This window comes from Gavia stellata, chromosome 1, assembly GCF_030936135.1.
Source record: "Gavia stellata isolate bGavSte3 chromosome 1, bGavSte3.hap2, whole genome shotgun sequence".
Classification (NCBI taxonomy): domain Eukaryota; kingdom Metazoa; phylum Chordata; class Aves; order Gaviiformes; family Gaviidae; genus Gavia; species Gavia stellata.
Genome location: NC_082594.1, coordinates 4396560 through 4415951, shown reverse-complemented (window position 1 = coordinate 4415951; position 19392 = coordinate 4396560). Strand labels below are relative to the sequence as shown.

Below are 19392 nucleotides of genomic sequence, written 5' to 3'. Positions count from 1 at the left end.
CAACCACAGACAAAAATAACCCACCCCAGTTGCTTTTTCATTTTCTGAATATATTTGGCTTTGGATGCCCAAAAGCTTTGTCCTGGCCGCAGTAGGTAAGTTTTCCCAGGATCATCACTCCTCCTCACATCCTCCAGATGAACATATCTTCCTTTTCTTCCCCCAAAAACCTTCTGCTTTCCTTCCTAGCCACAGCTCTCAGCCAGCGCCATGCTACCCTACTTCCACGGGACTTTATACTGGGAACGCCCGGATCCTGCAGTGACCTTCAGACCAGCATCCCTTCTATTATCATCCCTGGAGACTGTAAATACATCTCCTCCGGAAAGCTGTTTTTTTTCTTGAAGGTATTTATAGCATTAACATCACTCTCCTTTCTTCAGATTTCTGTCTGCTTTTGTCTGTGTATAGAAATTAAACCCCTGGATATAACCCAGGGAAAAACCACGTCCTGTTCACCAAAGCATACCGGACCAAGGGCCGACACTGCCAACACTAGTTGGGATTCATCAGACATTGCCTCCCTGCTTGGAGATACAGAGATCTCCAATTTTTTGGTGGTGCCTTCAGGAAAAATGGGGTATGATATCAGTTTGCCTCCAGCCCCCAACATATTTGGCTTTGCATCAGCCAATCCAGCAGCCAGGAAGGCAAAGTGAGATCATAGCAAATTTTACGCACTCCATCACAAAGACTTCCAAGGCATTTTGAACCTCCTCCCCAGGTGAAGGCTTAGCCCCTTGCCACATCCTTTCAGCCTGAGGTAGGGCATGCAGTTGAAATTTCTCTGCCGTGAGTCCCATGATACAGCAGGACATAGTTTAGTTCCGAAAGCGTTTTGAAAACCTCATAAAAGTGGCAAATACGCAAGATGCCAACCTCTGCTTTTATTCTTTAACACCTGCAAAGTCAAAGCCAGGACAGATTTAACCTGAAAGGGGTTTGGATCTGGACTGCTCTGAATTTGGTCCTCGCTTTTAGGGCCTTTTGACTCCTTATGGGATGGGAACATCCCTGGGTTTCTCTCCCCAGGTCAGCTTCCTTGAGGAAAACCTGAACCCATCTTGGCCAGTTCCTCATAACAAGACGCTGCCCTACAAACAGGTTTGCAAAGCCCTGCAGGCACCAGGGAAAAGCACACACCCCCGTGTGCCAACCTTGCTCCTGTATCCCTCCCTCCAAGCATCCTGTAGCTTGACCCCCAAACACCCAAATCCTCGAGCATCCTTCCTCCAGGGTTCCTTCCTGCATCCTGACCACAGAGCATCCCTCTCTGAGCATCCCACCGGGAATCCTGACTCCTAAGCATCCCTCAAGGACCCTTCTCTTCAAGCATCCCTCCCTTGAGCATTCTTCCTGCATCCCGACCCTCCGAGCATCCTTACTCCAACCACCCTTCCCGCATACCCCCCTCCAAGCCCTCTTTTATATCCCAACCCCCATGCAGCCCTCCGAGTAACCCCCCTGCATCACAACCCCCGAGCACCCCTCCTGTACCCCTTCCCCAAGCATCCCTCCCTCTGAGCATCCCAGTTCCTGAGAACCCCGACTGAATCCTGACCCCCAAGCAGCCCTTACTCCCAGCTCCTTCCTGCATCCCGACCCCTGAACATCCCTCCTGCATTGCGACCCCGAGGATCCCTCCTGCATCCCGACCCCCAAGCATCCCGATCCCAAGCTTCGCTCCCCCTGAGCATCCCTTTCCACCGAGCATCCCTCCCTCTGAGCAGCCCGACCCCCAAACACCCCTCCGGTACCCCTTCCCTCGAGCACCCCTCCCTTTGAGCATCCCTTCTGCAGCCCTTTCCCCAAAACTTCCCTCCTGCACCCCTTCCCCCAAACACCCCTCCCTCTGAGCAGCCCGATTCCCGAGCAATCTCCTGCATCCCGACTCCCGACAGCCCCTCCTGCACCCCTTCCCCTGACTACCCCTCCTGCATCCCTCACCCTGAGCACCCCTCCTGCACCCCCTTCCCCTGTGCACCCTCCCGCACCTCTCACCCCAAGCATCCCTCCTGCATCCCTCACCCCGAGCACCCCTCCTGCATCCCTCCTGCACCCCCTTTCCCTGAGCACCCTCCTGCACCCCCTTCCCCGAGCACCCCTCCTGCACCCCTCACCCCGAGCATCCCTTCTGCACCCCTTTCCCCGAGCATCCCTCCTGCACCCCTCACCCCAAGAACCCCTCCTGCACCCCTTTCCCTGACTACCCCTCCTGCACCCCTCACTGTGAGCACCCGTCCTGCACCCCTTTCCCCGAGCACCCTCCTGCACCCCCTTCCCTGAGCACCCTCCTGCACCCCCTTCCCTGAGCACCTTCCTGCACCCCTCCTGCACCCCTTTCCCCGAGCACCCTCCTGCACCCCTCACCCTGAGCACCCCTCCTGCACCCCCTTCCCCTGTGCACCCTCCTGCACCCCTCACCCCGAGCACCCCTCCTGCATCCCTCCTGCACCCCCTTTCCCGAGCATCCCTCCTGCACCCCTCACCCTGAGCACCCCTCCTGTACCCCTCACCCCGAGCATCCCTCCTGCACCCCCTTTCCCGAGCATCCCTCCTGCACCCCCTTTCCCGAGCATCCCTCCTGCACCCCTCACCCTGAGCACCCCTTCTGCACCCCTCACCCCGAGCATCCCTCCTGCACCCCCTTCCCCGAGCATCCCTCCTGCACCCCTTTCCCTGTGCACCCTCCTGCACCCCTCACCCTGAGCATCCCTCCTGCATCCCTCCTGCACCCCTTTCCCTGTGCACCCTCCTGCACCCCTCACCCCGAGCATCCCTCCTGCACCCCTCACCCCAAGAACCCCTCCTGCATCCCTCACCTCGAGCACCCCTCCTGCATCCCTCCTGCACCCCTTTCCCCGAGCAGCCCTCCTGCACCCCCTTCCCTGAGCACCCTCCTGCACCCCTCACCCTGAGCACCCTCCTGCATCCCTCACCCCAAGAACCCCTCCTGCACCCCTCACCTCGAGCACCCCTCCTGCATCCCTCCTGCACCCCCTTCCCCGACTCCCCCTCCTGCACCCCTCACCCCAGACCCCCCCGCCCCCCTTCCAAGCACCCCTTCCCCCCGCACCCCCCCCGCCCCCCGAGTCCCCCTCCCCGCTCCCTCCCCCCCGCCCCGCCTCACCCCCCCCGTGCCCGGGCCGGGCCCGTACGGCTGTGGCGGGGCCGGCGGAGAGCCGCAGTGCTGCGGGGCAGCGCCGGGGCCGGGCCGAGGGCGGCGGCGAACTACAAATCCCAGCGCGGGCCGCGCCGCGCCGCGCCCCCCGCTTCCTCCTCCCGCCGCCGCCTCCGCCTCCCGCGGCGCCCGTCAGCGGCGGGGCTCGGCGGCTGGAGGGGGCGAGGTGGGTACGGCGGCGGGGCGGGGGGGACCCGCCCGGCTGGGGGGCCTGGGAAGGGCCGGGGTCGCCCCACCGCACACCCCCGAGACGGGGAAACTGAGGCGCGCTGCTGCTCCGCGGAGAAAGGCTGTGGGATGCGGGAAGGACGGGTGGTGCCCCACTCCGGGGGGCTTTGGGGTTATCATTTTAGTATTTTAAGCTCATTTAACAATGCGAAAGCCGGGCTGTGTAGGGAGGAACCATACCCACTGCTCCCCTAAACAGGGTAGGGCTCAGCGCCGCTCTGCAAACTTTGCATCCCCCCACCCGCTTTCAATGAAACATCTCCAAAATTACAGGATTTACAGCACTTTCCCAAATCCGAGCCCTGTCTGCCCACACCCGCCGCTGGCTCTGTGTCCAGCCAGCCCCCGACGGCGGGTGGGCCACACGCATGAGCCGTACCCTGCGGAGGGTCTCATTCTGGAGGGCACCTACCTGGTTCGTGTTATTTCTGAGTGCTTTTCGCTAGCGTGCAGCTGCATCCGTGCCGGCACTTAGCCGCCCTCTTAATCCCCCGGGTGCGATGGTGTCGGTGGGAGATGGGGCGGATGCTGAAGCAGCCCGTGCGGGCATCGAGCAGTCCGCAGGTGGTGGTCTACCACGTGTGCGGATGAAGTGGTCCAAGACAGACAGAAAGAGTATCTGGAAGATACTCCAAGGGTGCCAAGTGATACCCATGGGGATGCTGCGACAGGACATGAGAAATCAGTGAAAACCTTTGCCGGGGCTGGTATTAAATTGGTATATTGGACTGTACAAGGGTTACAGCAGCTGCTTGGAAGGAAAAGCGATGCTCCCCCTGCCATGAGACCCCGAACGGGCTCCCTCCTGGCAGCCGGTGCCTGTGCCCTTCTGGCAATCTGCATTGCCCACGCAGCAGCCCCTGAGCCCGCGGGTGTCGGAGGTCACGCCGGGAGAGCACCGAGCACCGCAGCACTTTGGCTTTTATTCTCCAAACCTCGCTGCAGCCGCATCTCTCCGGCTCTGCACTCCCTCTCCCCCTCCATCTTGTCTTCTGCCGTTCTCCTTCAGTAGCAGTTAACCTTCGTTTCGGTCTCCTCCTCCCCGCCGTGCACTGCGGCTTTCATTCCTCTTCCCTCAAGAGGAGCCTGACCTTTGTTTTATATCGCTCCTTCCTCTTACTAACTGAGCACCAGCTCTATTTTCCTACCCCTGTCTCCCTACCCCCTTCTCTTTATTGCATAAATTCAGCATCTGCAGAGAGCCGGACGCGCAGCCTTTTGCATTCACCTGCATCCCTAAGCAAGCAGCCCAGGAGATGCTCAAGGGCATCGAGGTGCAGGTCTGGGAAGGGATGGACACACAGCATCCCACCCACAACGAACCGGGGATGTTACGAAACTCCCGTTCACGCTTTCCCGTTGTCCGTGCGTCTCGTTGGCAGAGGAGCGTTTCCGTGTCTAACGAAGCACGGTTAGAAAATGGAATATAAATAAATATAAGTAAGTGGTGGGTAAGCAGCTGCTCTCCGAAGGTGGATAGTCGGCGTGTCCATCGCCGGGTATCGCAGCCACCGGCAGATCGACACCGATCCTGTCTTACGGCGAGAAGGGAAGGCTGAGCCGTTGTTTCCTGCCACGCGCCTGCTGGGAGTTTGAGTCCCCTCCCGGAGCTCGTCCCCCGTGTCCCCCGCGCCAGCGTCCCCTGCGCCAGCCTCGGGGGTGAGCGGCCTTTCCCCGAACGCCGGCTGGAAATTTCCAGTGGCTCACAGCAGTCCCGAACCAAAAAGCAGCTCCTTCCCCCACCCCCAGCGCCGCGTTTCGGGATATATTGCTCCTGGCAGACACGCCACGCTCTGCTTCACCAACTGCATTTTAAGCCTCTAAGTGCTGCACTATAATTATTGGAGGGGCTAATATTAACCCAAGGTCCAAAATTAGGTGGGTCCATCCTGCAGTGATGGGAAAACACGAGTTTTCCTCTCTGAGATTACTATAAATAAGCATATAGGGTGTAGTTTAAACTACAAATGTTTAACCTTCTGTAGTTTAAGATGAGCTGAGATAAATAAATGTGCATCAGGGACACGTGAAGGGAGGGTGAATCCGTCCTTGTGATGGATTTTGTCCCAAATCCTTCCTTAAACCCAGCTCTCGCTTGATGCCTGCTGGCTGCTGCCGGCTAGGTAAGTGGTCCACTGAGTTTTTTATCTTTTTTTTTTTATCCCCTAAATACTATTTGGTTTATATTTGTTCTTTTATTATTATTACTTTTCTCTTACCTGTCATGGGGCGACTTCTAAGCTTCAAACTGCCTCGTCTGCAGCCCCCGTAACACAGCAGGGTACAAACTCCTAGCTGAGGGTCTGGATTCCCTCTGCGAAATCGTCCCCTTGAGAAGGCACAAGGCACAAAACTGGTCTGCAGGTACCGTCGCAGCAAATGCCACGGGGCTGATCTGCAGGTCACGGCTTCGTGAAGGTTTTTTTCTCAGGACTCGGGCGTTTCGTGGAAACTGGAATTCTTACCTCAAAGCCAAACGCGGGTTTCGGTAAGATGCGATGGAGCAAAGCGATACGTGCCGAGGGTGGGGAATTTGGGGCGACACCCAAAGCAGAACGAGCGTTGCGCAGAAAGAAGTATCTTTGCCTAATTATGCGTTAGCCATTAACGCACTCTAATGAAGCAGACCGGAGCCCCATCCTCCAAACAACCATCTTCTCCCGCCGAACCGCATTTCAAGTCTCCAGCTGCCATACAGGTGCCCAGATATTTCTTTTTTCATACCCCCTTTTTAGCTGAAATCAATCCTGCCCCTCCCAATGCCGAATTAATTCCTATAATGCATTACCTGATCAGCCTCTCGTAACATTTATCCAGCTGATGTGGCTTTCACCAGCTCTCTTGGGCAATACTCAAAAAGCCAGAGAGGTTTTTAGTCCGGCTGCTCTTCCTGGTGCTTAGCAGAAATGTCCCCGGCTTGCTTTCATTTTATTGCCACTTAGGCATCCTTCATTGTGCCGGCCTAAATAATTAATCTCCTTTTTTTTTTTTTTTTTCTTTTTCGCTGTGTGTGTACTTTGCAGTTTATTGTTACTCCTCAACTGTTTCTTAACAGAGCTGCACATATTTCACTGTCTCAAATACAGGTTTCCAAAGTTTTGGTCGTGGAGGAATGTTTTATGGGTGGGCTATTGAAGGCTACACTATAATATTAACCAGCAGTGCAATACTTTATGTATGAAATCAAAACCAGGGGCAATGACTGTGTAAATGGCCACGTATCGCTACGTCTGGCAGCAAAAGACGCCGTCGCTGTCACAGCATCCATTAACTCATTTTTCAGGGGATGCTACAACTTTTAATGCCTTCAATGGCACATGTAAAGGCCCCAGAGGCCGTAAGCAACCTGTGGGATGGACTTTGGAAACCCTCTTTTAATAACTCATCGTGATCCACTCCTGCCAAATTACAGCTCTTGCTTTGCTGCCCTGTGTTTAATGAATTTCATTAATCAGATCCTCTGAACGGCACTAGGATCAGCCTGTTAACCCCGTCTTAGGCGTTGCCTCTGAAATCCCAAAGAATTGATTCATTTTCCTTCCCTGCCACTTGTAAAGTGAAATCTCTGCTTGCAATTGATTACTGCTGCTTTTTCCAAGCAATATCTTGCCAAGAAATACTTGTATTTGGGTTTACTTGCCAGGGAAATCAAGGCAATGCTACACGTGTTCCCAAATAAAAACTTCTTGGTTTGTTTTCTGATCTGTTTAGTATCTTTTCTCTGCCCTGCTGCTATTTATAGCTTCGGCTAAACTAGTATTAGCGTTATTTTGATAATGCAGAGGGAGTTTTCTTCAAATCTTCAATGAGACGGTTAAACAGAACCAGGTATATCTATCTTTTCGGTGTTTCATAAACTTGCTGTTTCGGGGTAGATGATTTTTAACTGGAACGATTTAAGTTATCATTTTTTATCTGAATAAGTAACCAGAAAAATCCTGTTAAAAATTTTATATATATATGTATATGTATGTATGTCTTAAGGAAAGATCCATGTCTTTCTGAAAAGCATATAAACATATTTTTAACTTTAGACTTTCCATTAAACTGCATTTTTTGGCTAAAAAGGATAGACTACAGCTATACCCATTTTCAGAGTGGTTAAATACGTAGTAATATTTGTGCCATTCCTTTACATTTTACTTATGTTGGCAAATCGCGACTAACGCTTTTTTTTTTTTATGATTACTTGTACACTTGGGGTTTTTTGCCAAGTTGGGCAAAACAGGCACTCTGTTAAATTATGTGTACAGAAGTTTATTTATTAGCTAATTAAAGCACTCTTAAATGTGATGAATACATAAGAGGGGAAATAACCTTATCCAAAGCTGTTCTACATTTAAAATGATTAAACAAAGGAAGTGTTATGGATAATGAAGGAACCGAGCTGATGATTCTAAATATGTGAAGGCATCAATAAGTGAAAACAGGTAGATTTTGTCATTTCACATGCTCTTTCATAGCTTCCTGCTGTGTCAGCTCTCATCGCTCCCAGGTTCGAACTAATTGTTTGCTCGTGGGGTAGAAGGTCATTACAGAAATGTTCTCTATGCATCTGCCGAGGATGCTCCTGTGAGTAAAACCCAAGTTAAGATTTACAAACCCTGGTCTGTTGAAATGCTCAGATGCTCAGGCAGCAGCTTCTGTTCAGGAGTTTGACTTTTCCAAAAAGTTCACCCCTGGTTGTTTCTCTCAGTTTACATCACCTGAAAAGATTATGACTTTAAATCAACTGTAGATTTTTTTCCCCATGATATTAAATACATCTGTTTTAAAAAGAAAGATATATTCAAATACAAGTCACTCTAAAAGCACAAAATAAATCCTGTGCTCTTCAGCCAAATTTGCATCGTCAACTCTCAAATTAGATCTCTAGCTGATCTAATTTGAATGAATTTTAACTGCTACATGGGGAGCAGCTACACGAAAAGCTTTAGCATAATTCTTTGCTTCCAAAATCCATAACCCAATTCATACTTGTCCTTGGTGACTGCAGGTTATAGCCACCCATGTCCAAGATCAGATGCTCTCTTGGTACCTCCTCTTTGCAGAAACGCCACCAAGCAGAAGTGATTTCCGTGCTGTATTCTTGGACAACCTTTATATTGCATTAGCAAAGTACCCAGGCCTGATAAACAGAGGTAGGGACTGCCAGTGCTGGTTGGATGAGCAAAGAGAGAAAGCTGATAATCCAATTAATTTTATTTTTTATGAGCTTATGAAAAGCTTTTTTCATAAACAAGTTTATAAGAAAAAAGCAGCTTTCCCCAGCTACTGTCAAGTACACTGGTTGGTCAATGCATTAAGTCCAGGTTGATGATGAATCCAGCAGACATATGTGTGCTGATTTGTGCTGTGGTTTTGGGTCTTCCGAGGTTGCCAGACTATCAGATTCATCTTCACACTATGAAGAATACAAACCTGCAAGTAATGGGATGAATTAAGCAAAAGCAGATGATTAACTTGTTAGATGTTGATTCCAGCTTATGAACGTCAGCTGTGGAATAGTGATCCTGCAGCCTTATCCGTGGGCCAGATGTTTGCATCATTAAATGTCTGAAATTGAATCCAGTGCGGGCGGGAATGGGGAGGTCCAAAATAAAAGCAAGCTGGTGACCTGGGAGACTGAAATCCAGCCTGTATGGGTCTGTAGACTGCAGAATAGCCATAAGCAGAATAGGCTGGTCAGGGCACGTGTCTGAGCGGCGTCCAGAGGTGGGAGAGGAGCAGAGCCCACACAGGGAGGGGGTAATGCCGTGTCTGCTGAGCTCTGTGCTACTATACCCACAACTCTTCCAATACCAGAGCTAAAGCTTGGTCAAATTTCTGATGCTGTTGCTGGCAGCACAGATGTGGTCTTCGGCTTCAAAGAGCTCATGTTACTGCCATATTTTGTTGGCAGTCTACAGATCCATACAGGCTGGATTTCAGTCTCTCAGGACACCAGCTTGCTTTTATTTTGGACCTCCCCATTCCCTTTTGAGACTGCTGATAAAGAAACCACTTACAAGATATTTTAATACTATCTGTTCAGATTGGATTGAGATGTCTGCCTCTCATTCAATGCATATAGCCAGTGAGTCTTTGGATCAGAATAAACTTAAGGTGGATGTTGAGTTTGAAATTAAAATCTGTATCTTTGGAGCATCCGGTGGTCTTTAGGTCGTGACTCTTGCCAATGGACTTTGCCAAGTGAAGCCTGTCACATACACATCGAGGGGAACATCTCGCTCTGCATCTGGATAAGGCTGGCACAAAGCATGAGAAAACTACTCCCGTGGTGCAGATAGGCAGGCTTGGGCTCAAAAATCTGAAAACATGACCTATAAAGAAAGAACAGAAAAATTTGGGTTGTTTAGTCTAAAGCAGCCTGAGGGGTAGCAGAGATGGGAAGCAACAAACATAGCCTTTGGGGTCACTGTCAGTCCTGCATCTACAGGATGTGTTACTTGCAGGGAGAGGTAGGGAATGCTTCTGTTTGATGAAATTTGAAAAAAAGTAAAATCCATTTTAGGCTGGTTTTGTGAATGTCAGATTGTGCTTGTAGCAATGCCTTTACAGACATATTGCAATCCCTTAGGGGAAAAAAATACACAGCAGCCACTTGTACTACAGAATTAGACCAGTTGAAGCCTCTATATGATCAGTTTTAAACAGCTCCTTGATGCTAAATTGGGTAGAACTCTTCAAGAGTGGGAAGTACACTGAGACTACAGTGCTAGGGGGAGTTTAGCACTGGAACAAATAGCTTTTTCTAGGGTGTATTTGGCTGAGGATGGTCTTTGGTCATGGGCGTAGGCAGGGTCTTGCGTTGGCCTATGCATGCATCTTTATTTGCCCATTTTGTTGGACACATGGGACTAAGGGATACAAAGGCAAAGCACTCAGTGGATTTAGAGATCGGCTTCTTTCCATTAATTATTGTGCAGTGAGATATATGCTGTGTGCTAAGGGCTAAAGCAGGCTAAAGAACAGAGTGGAATGTTAGTCTTAAACCAGGAGTGAAATACAGTTTCTCCTTTGACCTGTTGATTAGCTGCCTTAGGTTGGGCAAGTTTTTCATAGTAAAATGTGCTTACTATCTAGAGGCATGTTTGTTTTAGGGTGCCATCAACACTATTATTTGGGTTTTAGCAGCCATAAAAGAATTGATATTCCAGCATGGGATGACGTTCTTCCTATCTGTATTTTGCCGTGACTCCAGAGCTGATAATAGTGTCATAGTGTCTATGATTATTCCATGACTAGTTAGGAAAATGCCTGCACTTAAGTTTAATTTTAAGGGAGCTGTTGGGCGGCTTTCTGTTGAATGACCGTAGTTACTATGGCAAGAGCCACCTCCTACCTCTACAAGCAAACACTGGTGGGTTTCTTGCTGATTAAGTCAACAATAAAACTGGGAATGACCTGTTGTTTGATTTGGATTCAGCAAACAAGGGAAAACAGATATGCAGGTCCTCAGCTAGCAGGAATGACGGCCCAGCTTTTCAAGGCAGCTGAGCTGATCTGCAATGGAAAGGGCTACGTAGCTCCTTCCTCTTCCCTTGCACCAGCTCTGGCATTCATCTGGTTCCAAGATGTAGCAGAAACATATCCTGAATAGAAAATTATGTTTTTTCTCCCTAAACTGGCTCACTGTGGGGTCAGATAAGTACCAGAGCTGGCATAAGGGAGGAGGAAGGTATGGTGGAGGGTGAAGGAGGTATGTCCCTTCCAGAGGCAGTGATGCTTATCTGCACCATAAAATCACATCCTCTGTTCATCTCAGCTGATTGCAGAGAAGCTGAGTGGAAACTACATCAACTGGGATATGGCCCCAGTTAATAAGGAAATGTTTTCTAAGGTAAAGCACATTGGAAGGAGAAAGCTTGGTGGTTTTTTTTACTGAATGGAACCAACAGACTTCCGTGTGCTTACAGCAGCACTGCTCGCTGGCTCCCTGCTAGGATGACTGCACTCAAACATGTGTCAGGGGATCCTGCTGCAACAGCTTTCTTGCTTTAACTGTATCTTCGGATGCCATGGGCGATGTTGCGATGTGTCCAGTTCTTGTCTTGTCCTTTTTTTCCCGTCTAAATTCTGTGTTCACAAGGGAGATGGGATCAGGTGAGCCCAGGACACAACTCTTGCTTTCAAGTCAGCAGTCATTTTGCTGTAGGCATCCACGGGAGATATTTCACTTTTAGCATGACCGTAAAGTTTTGGAAGACTTGTGATTTCTGGCACTAAACTGAACTGAACAAAGTTCTGTTCAAGTCGTTAGGAGAAAAAACATCCTTACGCTTGTTCTCAAGATACAACCTGGAAAAGTGATTCCCCACTTCTAATTTCTATGACAAATTCTTGCCATGTAGTTACCCTTCTATATTTAGGACTCTTTATCTCTGTAGTTTAACCTTTCAAACAGGTAAATGCAACTAAATGTGTGGTGTTGGATTTTTTTTTTTTCATTTTTTTTTTAGAATTAGTCCCAGCATCGTGACTTTTCCATCATGTCAGAACCCATCACGCTCAATGTTGGAGGAAAACTCTATACCACCTCTCTGTCCACCCTGACTAGCTTTCCAGACTCCATGCTGGGGGCCATGTTTAGCGGGAAGATCCCAACCAAGAAGGACAGCCAAGGCAACTGCTTTATCGACAGAGATGGCAAAATCTTCCGCTATATCCTGAACTTCTTACGAACTTCTCACTTGGACCTCCCCGAAGACTTTCAGGAAATGGGCTTACTTCGACGGGAGGTAGATTTTTATCAAATTCAGCCACTGATTGAGGCCTTGCAGGAGAAGGAGGTGGAGCTTTCTAAAGCGGAGAAGAATGCTATGCTCAACATCACCCTCGATCAGAAGACCCAGACTGTTCACTTCACAGTCCGAGAAGCACCCCAGATCTACAGCCTGTCTTCCTCCAACATGGAAGTGTTCAGTGCTCATATCTTCTCCACGTCATGTCTGTTCCTCAAGCTTCTTGGTTCCAAACTTTACTATTGCTTCAACGGAAACCTCTCTTCAATATCCAGCTACCTGCAGGACCCCAACCATTTGACCTTGGATTGGGTTGCAAGTGTGGAAGGTCTTCCCGAAGAGGAGTACACCAGGCAGAACTTAAAGAGACTCTGGGTGGTGCCAGATAATAAGCAAATCAATAGTTTCCAGGTGTTTGTGGAAGAAGTGCTAAAAATAGCCATGAGTGATGGTTTCTGCATAGATTCTTCTCATCCACATACTTCAGATTTCATGAATAATAAGATTATTCGTCTAATTCGGTACAAGTAGGAATGGCTGTTTATTTTGATGCTAGCATGGAGATAACAGGTTAAGTGTTTCCCTTTAAAACACACTTACAGCCTAATTCAGAATCATGCTTATCTGGATTAAGAGTCACTAACAGGGAGATGATTTTCCTTTAATGTATTTACCAATACAACCTTTCAGAATACGTCCATATTCTAGACAGAAGGAATATTGTCTAGCGCCTGAATTAGGGATTGGTTCTGTCTCTGCCTCCACCTCTGGCCTGCTGTACAATTGTGGGGAAAATCACATAACTTCTGTCCTTCTTACGTTTTCCAGTTGGAAAATGGGCATGATCCTTAACCTATATTACATGGGTGATGTGAGGGTTCAGTAATCAAGGTTTGGAAAGCATCTGGAGATCAGATGCAGTGAAAGATGCCATGGAGCTGCAGCACAGACGACAGCCCGGGAGGCACATTTTCCATGTCTTGCCATATCACCTGTGTGGAGCATTCAAGAAGCTCAGATGGATCTGCAGAGAAGAAGCCTCCCTGCATGCACGCACTCAACGTAGCTGTAAAGGATGGTGCAAACTGCAAATGAGTGAGGGATCCTGTCTCTTTGGGTTCAACAAAGGATTTCTGTCACCATCTGAAACTGACTTTTTTTTTCCCTGAACCCTGTGAGGAAGCCCCTGCTCTGTTCTGCTTTCAGGAAAGCCATGTTTGAATGATGTGACTGGCACGGGGAACGACCAAGGAAGCCATAGCAGAGAGAATGGTGTACTTACAAACTGAGAAGATCTTGGCTGCTGGGGGAACTTTGCTTTGGATGCTCTTAAACCTTTACTTTTACATTCCAAAGGCATCCAAGACAACTAGTGCTTTTCTTTCTTTTACCATCTTAAATTTGTCTGGAGGATGCTGCTGAAAACACTGTCTGAGGTAGAGACATTAAGAGGGCGGAGGTCCCCAAATATCTTCTGAACGTTTGAGCCTCTTCTGCCTGGACATGGCCTTCTTTTGGGCACGTCTCTCTTCAGCAGTGCCTGGAATGCATGGGATGCTCGCTGGGTAGGATGGATTCCATCTGAAAAGACAACCTTCCCATCAGGTTACGCCTAGTATTTTTCATTACAAAAACAGAAGCTCACTTTTCCTATCCCAGTACATTGAGCCATTTTTTTTTATGTCATTGTGAAATGATCAGGTCACTAAGTTAGCATTTTACATGTATGCTTGGCTTTGGTGTCGGATTGTTGGAGGTAAGGCAGTGGGAAATCAGAGATGATGACAATGGTCAAGCTCTTTCCCACATGCCTGGTCTGTGCTACAGTGAAGATCATAATCCACTAGCTGCATGTTAGCTCTAAACACCATTTGTGCCACATTCAAAGTGGTTCATTCTAAGCTAATTATGTTTAAAAGTGTCCTAGCTGTCTTTCCCTAACCAGATTGCTACGTGTGCAATGAGAGACCTGCTGGAACATTTCCCGTTATCTCTAATGAGATAGAAGGGAAAATGCAATAACCAAGTTTTGTATTTAGAATTTTAGTGCTTCCAAAAGTTCTTAGCACAGGGCTGCAAAGCTCAGTATTGCTCATGTTCTTGTTTCCCAAAGTAACTTGTCCATCGTTACATTAAGCTGACCTGTGAACAAGCATAAAGAAGTGTTTTCTTACTGTTGTAAAAACCAGTGGGATAAATGTATTTCTACTGTTCCAAGCTGTAACTGCATGAACAACACAAATCAGGATGCTGACGGTAAAAACGCACATTCTGCAGCTGTTGGCAGCCTGTTGTAAACCACTGCCCCTGTCTGACTTGGTGCTAAACCAGCACCATATACGTGGGACCATGTTGTTAGGAAGCACTGACTTGGCTTGAAGTCCTCAGAACCATTACACCGGGCAAATTTTGTGAACTTTGATAATTGTAAACAGGATTTTGGGGCCAAATTCCAGCTTGAGTCACCATATTCTTCTAGTTTTAGTTGCATTAGGAAGAACTCTTTTTCTCCATTCCTGTCCTGAATTATAAAGCAGGAGTAATCTGTTCCAGGGGTTGCTGCATGCCACTGACAAAGCAAAGCAACTCCTGTGTGAATCTTATTTCTGACATGAGTTTGCTGGTCAGTTGGACATTCACAGTGATGATCTGTGCAAGTAATATGATTATGATCTGCAAAATACCATACATGAACCCTCTTTCATCAAATCTATGCCTTGAAACAGATACGCCTTTGCTGGATTTATGTTACCAGAGCTTTCGGGGGCTGTTGGCAGTACTTCTGTTTAGCCCACACCCTTGAGAGTAGATTTTAAATGATCTGTAACAGAAGTTTTTGTATGTCAGGACTAAAATAATACTTATCTGTAGTAATTTGTTTCCTGTCTGCTTGAATTTATCCAAGGGCAAGAGCAGTGGGCTTAAATTTCATTTAGAAGGGGGAAGAAGCCTGATCTACACCCTTTAGAGCTCTGGATCAGTACTGCTCCATTCTATTTCAGCAAAATCAAAATATTCCCCAGGAGAGTTGAATCATTACTGCATTTTCTGGTGAAAGGCACATTAAGAGGAGTCCCCAGAAGCACTATGCATAGCTTAATCTAGAGCATTTACTCTTCCCCTTTGCCCTCATCCCCTTTTCTTCGGACTGTAGCAGCACCCACACTAAAAGCAGTTATACAGTTTCTTAAAGTCTAAACAAGAAATGAAAAGTGCCCCAACCTGACCTAGACAGTAACTGGGGTAATTCTGCTGACATGGAAATATGGGTTTCAATCCCCACAGACTGAAGAGACAACTGAACCCAGGTCTTCTCCTGGAGTGCTTTAACCCACCCAGTCTATTATGCAAAAGATGGACGACATGAATACACCTTTATCTGTGCTCGTGTAACTTAATCAGACAAAGGTACGGCTGGCCACAAATCTCTGTCATTTATTAATATGCAGAGAGATGCAAAATGTCTCTCTTCTATACGGAGATGCAAAATTTCCAACAAGTATAAAGACATGAGTGAAAACAGGCTTTGGGAGGAATAGAAAAACTTGAGATACTTCTAAATTGCTAAGTAGAATAAATGTTTTTAAGCATGAGATACTATTTACAACGCCACGGTCGTTCTGCATGCTAATCGAGTACGTGAAATAAGCGGTAAGTGAATCACTTGCAATTGCAGTCAAACATACGTTACACAAACGCAGTTGCTATTTCAGACTACGCACTAAGCTAAATTTATAGCTGCTCCTTAATTTTGCAGTCTGAGTTACGTTATAATGACTGTTTATCGGAATGTTCTCCCTCCAAAACATTTGTTCCCTTTTTATCTAGATAGCTGGCTTTTGTTTACCTTCTTTTTCTGAGCCCTAGAGGTATGACTTGCTTTTGTTTACCAGTCAACAGCACTGATTATGATTCTTCTCAGGAGTTTTCCTGAATTAAAGAAAAGTCAACATGCAGAAAGCCATATTAAGTACAGCACAACCCCATCGCTAGTCATGAAAAGCACTTGGCATTTATTAGCAGTATCATCTAAAAGTTATTTCACTGTTGAGTGGAATATTCACTCTCAGAACAAACCAATTTTTTTCCGGTATGGTCCTGAGAACAAGGAAAGGATCTAATGAGGTTTTTTCCCTTAAAGTTTGAAGGGTGCTTTTTTTCCACATCTCGATGCTTAACTCCTGTTCCGATTCTGCCATATGCCTGTTTCTCTCAAAACCTTCATCTACAAAATGAGGCTAAGTCCTACACTTTTTTTTAAATGGTCTAAATGCCGAGAGAGCCACTGAATAGAGAGATCAATAGTGTTAAAGCAGGAAAATATGAGAGTTAGGGCAGATGATAAATAAGTTATTAGCTGTAGTCTAATGGCTTTTTCAGGTATGGGCTTGCATGTATCACAGTGGGATTTCTTATATGACAAAAAGATTATTATGAAGCATCTTCACAGAATCACAGAATCACTAAGGTTGGAAAAGACCTGTAAGATCATCAAGTCCAACCATCAACCCAACCCCCCCATGCCCATTAAACCATGTCCCACAATGCCATGTCCACACGTTCCTTGAACACCTCCAGTGATGGTGACTCCGCCACCTCCCTGGGCAGTTTATTCCAGTGTCTCACCACTCTCTCGGGAGAGAAATTTTTCCTAATATCCAGCCTGAACCTCCCCTGGCGCAACTTGCAGCCATTTCCTCTTGTCTTGTCGCTTGTCACTTGGGAGAAGAGACCAGATCTTAGTGGAGTCCAGAAAGAATCACTCATGGATTTTTAGGCTTGATAGCTCTTAAATATCTAACAATGTCCAGTTATAATGAAGGGACTAAAATAATACATAAATATTAAGACAGCTTTGGTTCATGCAGCTGTTAAGGGTCGGTAGGAATCAGTGGGAGGAATGTTTGTTGCTGTAGGCGATGGTAGGGAAAAAAAAAAGAAATAGGTGTAAAAAGTTAGACCTGAATGAATTCACATGTTAACAAGAAATCCAAGATTTAGAAGGGAGAGGATAAAGAATCTTGATGTGTTCAGGAAAAAAAATAGCAAGATAATAATGGAGACAAAAATTTTGCTATGGAAGGAAGCTGGGATCAGAATGACTCACTGGTCCTTTCCCATTTTAATCTCCTTTTATGCAAGTTAAATACTGGTCACGCCAAGAGTTACACTAGTAACTTGTCAGGAGCAGACAGTTTTGCTTCAATTTGCATGTGCTTTAAATCACCAAACATATGCACTGCTGTAGTTACCCATATTTTAACTGGGTTGCTGAGTATAAATTGCAGCATGAGTTCACTAGCAGTAAATACCTGCAATCAATCAGATTTATTCCCACTCTAGGAAAGGCTGCTGGGGTCCATATATAAAGTTGACGGGAGAGAGAAATACTGCCTTCGGTCCATGCTATAGACTGTGGAAAATAAATCTAGGATCTTCCGATACGTCACAGATAAACGGAGATGTTATGAAAAAGACTACTTTGGGGAGTTTCATTTTCACCCCATCCCTTTGAATTTGGTGTCACTGCTCAGAATTACAATATATTTTGAAATATTTAACTGCCATTCTGTAATGACTCCCATATTCACACACCGATGGACACAAACATGCAGGGTACAAGCACTGCTAATATGTGGCCCTCCCAGAAAAAGTCTTGTATGTGAATCAGTACAAGCAGTCATGTAGATGTTCTGTGCGAGAAGGGCTGGTTCGAGCATAAATGTGCAGATCACGCTCTCAGATTCACTCAGAAATAACATGAGGAATGGTTTCTCTATGGATTCAGAAAACAAGGAGCTATAGGGGAGGGCTGTATGGAAGAATTCCTTTTCTCTTCCTCCTCTTGCCACCTCCCTCCCTCTTATTTTCTTGCTCCTACTCCGAACTCTAGGATTTTAATTGGAATTTGGTCCCCGATTTACTAAAAGCCATGCTTTTGAATGAATGCTATTTGGAAAGTGCCAACATATAGGTTTTATTTCTTACCGCTTTCATAGAGAGCCTGTAGGGCTATCACATTTAAAACTCTGGTTGCATTTCTCTGCCTGTAACTCTCTTGTGAACTGTTACTAATATGTATTTTAGAGAACAGTAAATAAAATCTGAATGAAGCAGGAGATGTGCTACCTGACATACATTTCTTGAGGAAACAGCAGACAGTGATGTTTGCTGGATCTGTAGCTTTTCCTCTCTCTAACGATTTTACACGGTGCGTCTCCATGGCTGAGAATTGTAGGAAGCTCCCCAAAAATGTGCAGTTGTAGAAAACTTGGATAAATAAGCCTTCCTAAATAATCGAAACCACTTTAAATGCATTAGCTCATTTATGTTTCAAACATATATAAACAGAGGGTTCATTTCTCCAGTGAAAACCCTTCTAAACCCTGATGCTTTACTGCTGTTGAAGTTGTCTTTAGTCCCCGAGTTTGAACAAACCATAATATATTGCTGCTGTGCAGGAAAAAATAAGTTTAACGTATTATCTGTATGATTTCATGCAGCCCCTACAAGGTACCCTAGATAGATGAAGGTTTGATGTAAGGAAGCAAAAAGGCATCAGCCTTGCATGCATCCACCCTCCAGGCTGGCAATTTCTTCCAGGTGTTAAAAAATTGAGTTTGTTCCTCTGAAAGAGCACTTCATACCTGGAAGCCAGCTCAGACCCCAGTGACACTGGTTGGAGATGGCACCTCCCTGCAGGAAAGCTAAGCTGGTATCATAATTTGAAGTGGCTTCTGCCCGATGTCAGGCAACTGTTGGCATGGAGCTGCCATAAATTCCCCCATGCTCTTCACCCAACATTAACTCACCCACAGACACCATGTTTCTGCGCATGTGGGGGGACAGTGGTCTCTGGCCCAAATCAACAGGGTTAAGCCTGTGCTGATGGTGAGCAGCGTGGCGGGCTTCCCAGCACCCTGCCCAACATGGCAGAGAGGATGGAAAGGAGCATCCAGAGCAAGATCCTAAAAGATTACCCAGATCCAGGATGAGCCAGAGCTCTCCATCTCTTCAACCATATCCCAGGGACAGAGGAGTCTCCTGGACGAAGCAATGGCTGACGTTGAGCCCTGTAGGAACAGCATTTCTCAGCTCTAGTAAATACAGAGGAGGAGCACAAAGGCATGGAGTTGGGGCTGCACTTAGGTGACGCCAATCCTGTGTGAGGCCAGTGATGATGAATGTGGAACTGACACCCCAGCCTGTCCCCTCCTCACTGAGACAGTGGCCACTAGA

The 19392-nt window shown here is 47.0% G+C and overlaps 2 protein-coding genes across 2 annotated transcripts in view; one reads left to right on the top strand and one right to left on the bottom strand.

Annotated features, from left to right (window-relative positions):
- Positions 1-3836, bottom strand: part of USP35 (ubiquitin specific peptidase 35) — a 28488-nt gene extending 24652 nt beyond the window's left edge. The window contains exon 1 of the mRNA XM_059823768.1: positions 3822-3836. The gene's annotated coding sequence lies outside the window, so the exon portion shown is untranslated. The remainder of the gene's footprint in view (positions 1-3821) is intronic.
- An 8065-nt stretch (positions 3837-11901) lies between these two features.
- On the top strand, positions 11902-12684 carry KCTD21 (potassium channel tetramerization domain containing 21). The gene has a single exon (XM_009809419.1). The coding sequence runs from the start codon at positions 11902-11904 to the stop codon at positions 12682-12684; it is 783 nt and encodes a 260-aa protein (XP_009807721.1).
- Positions 12685-19392: the final 6708 nt, after the last annotated feature.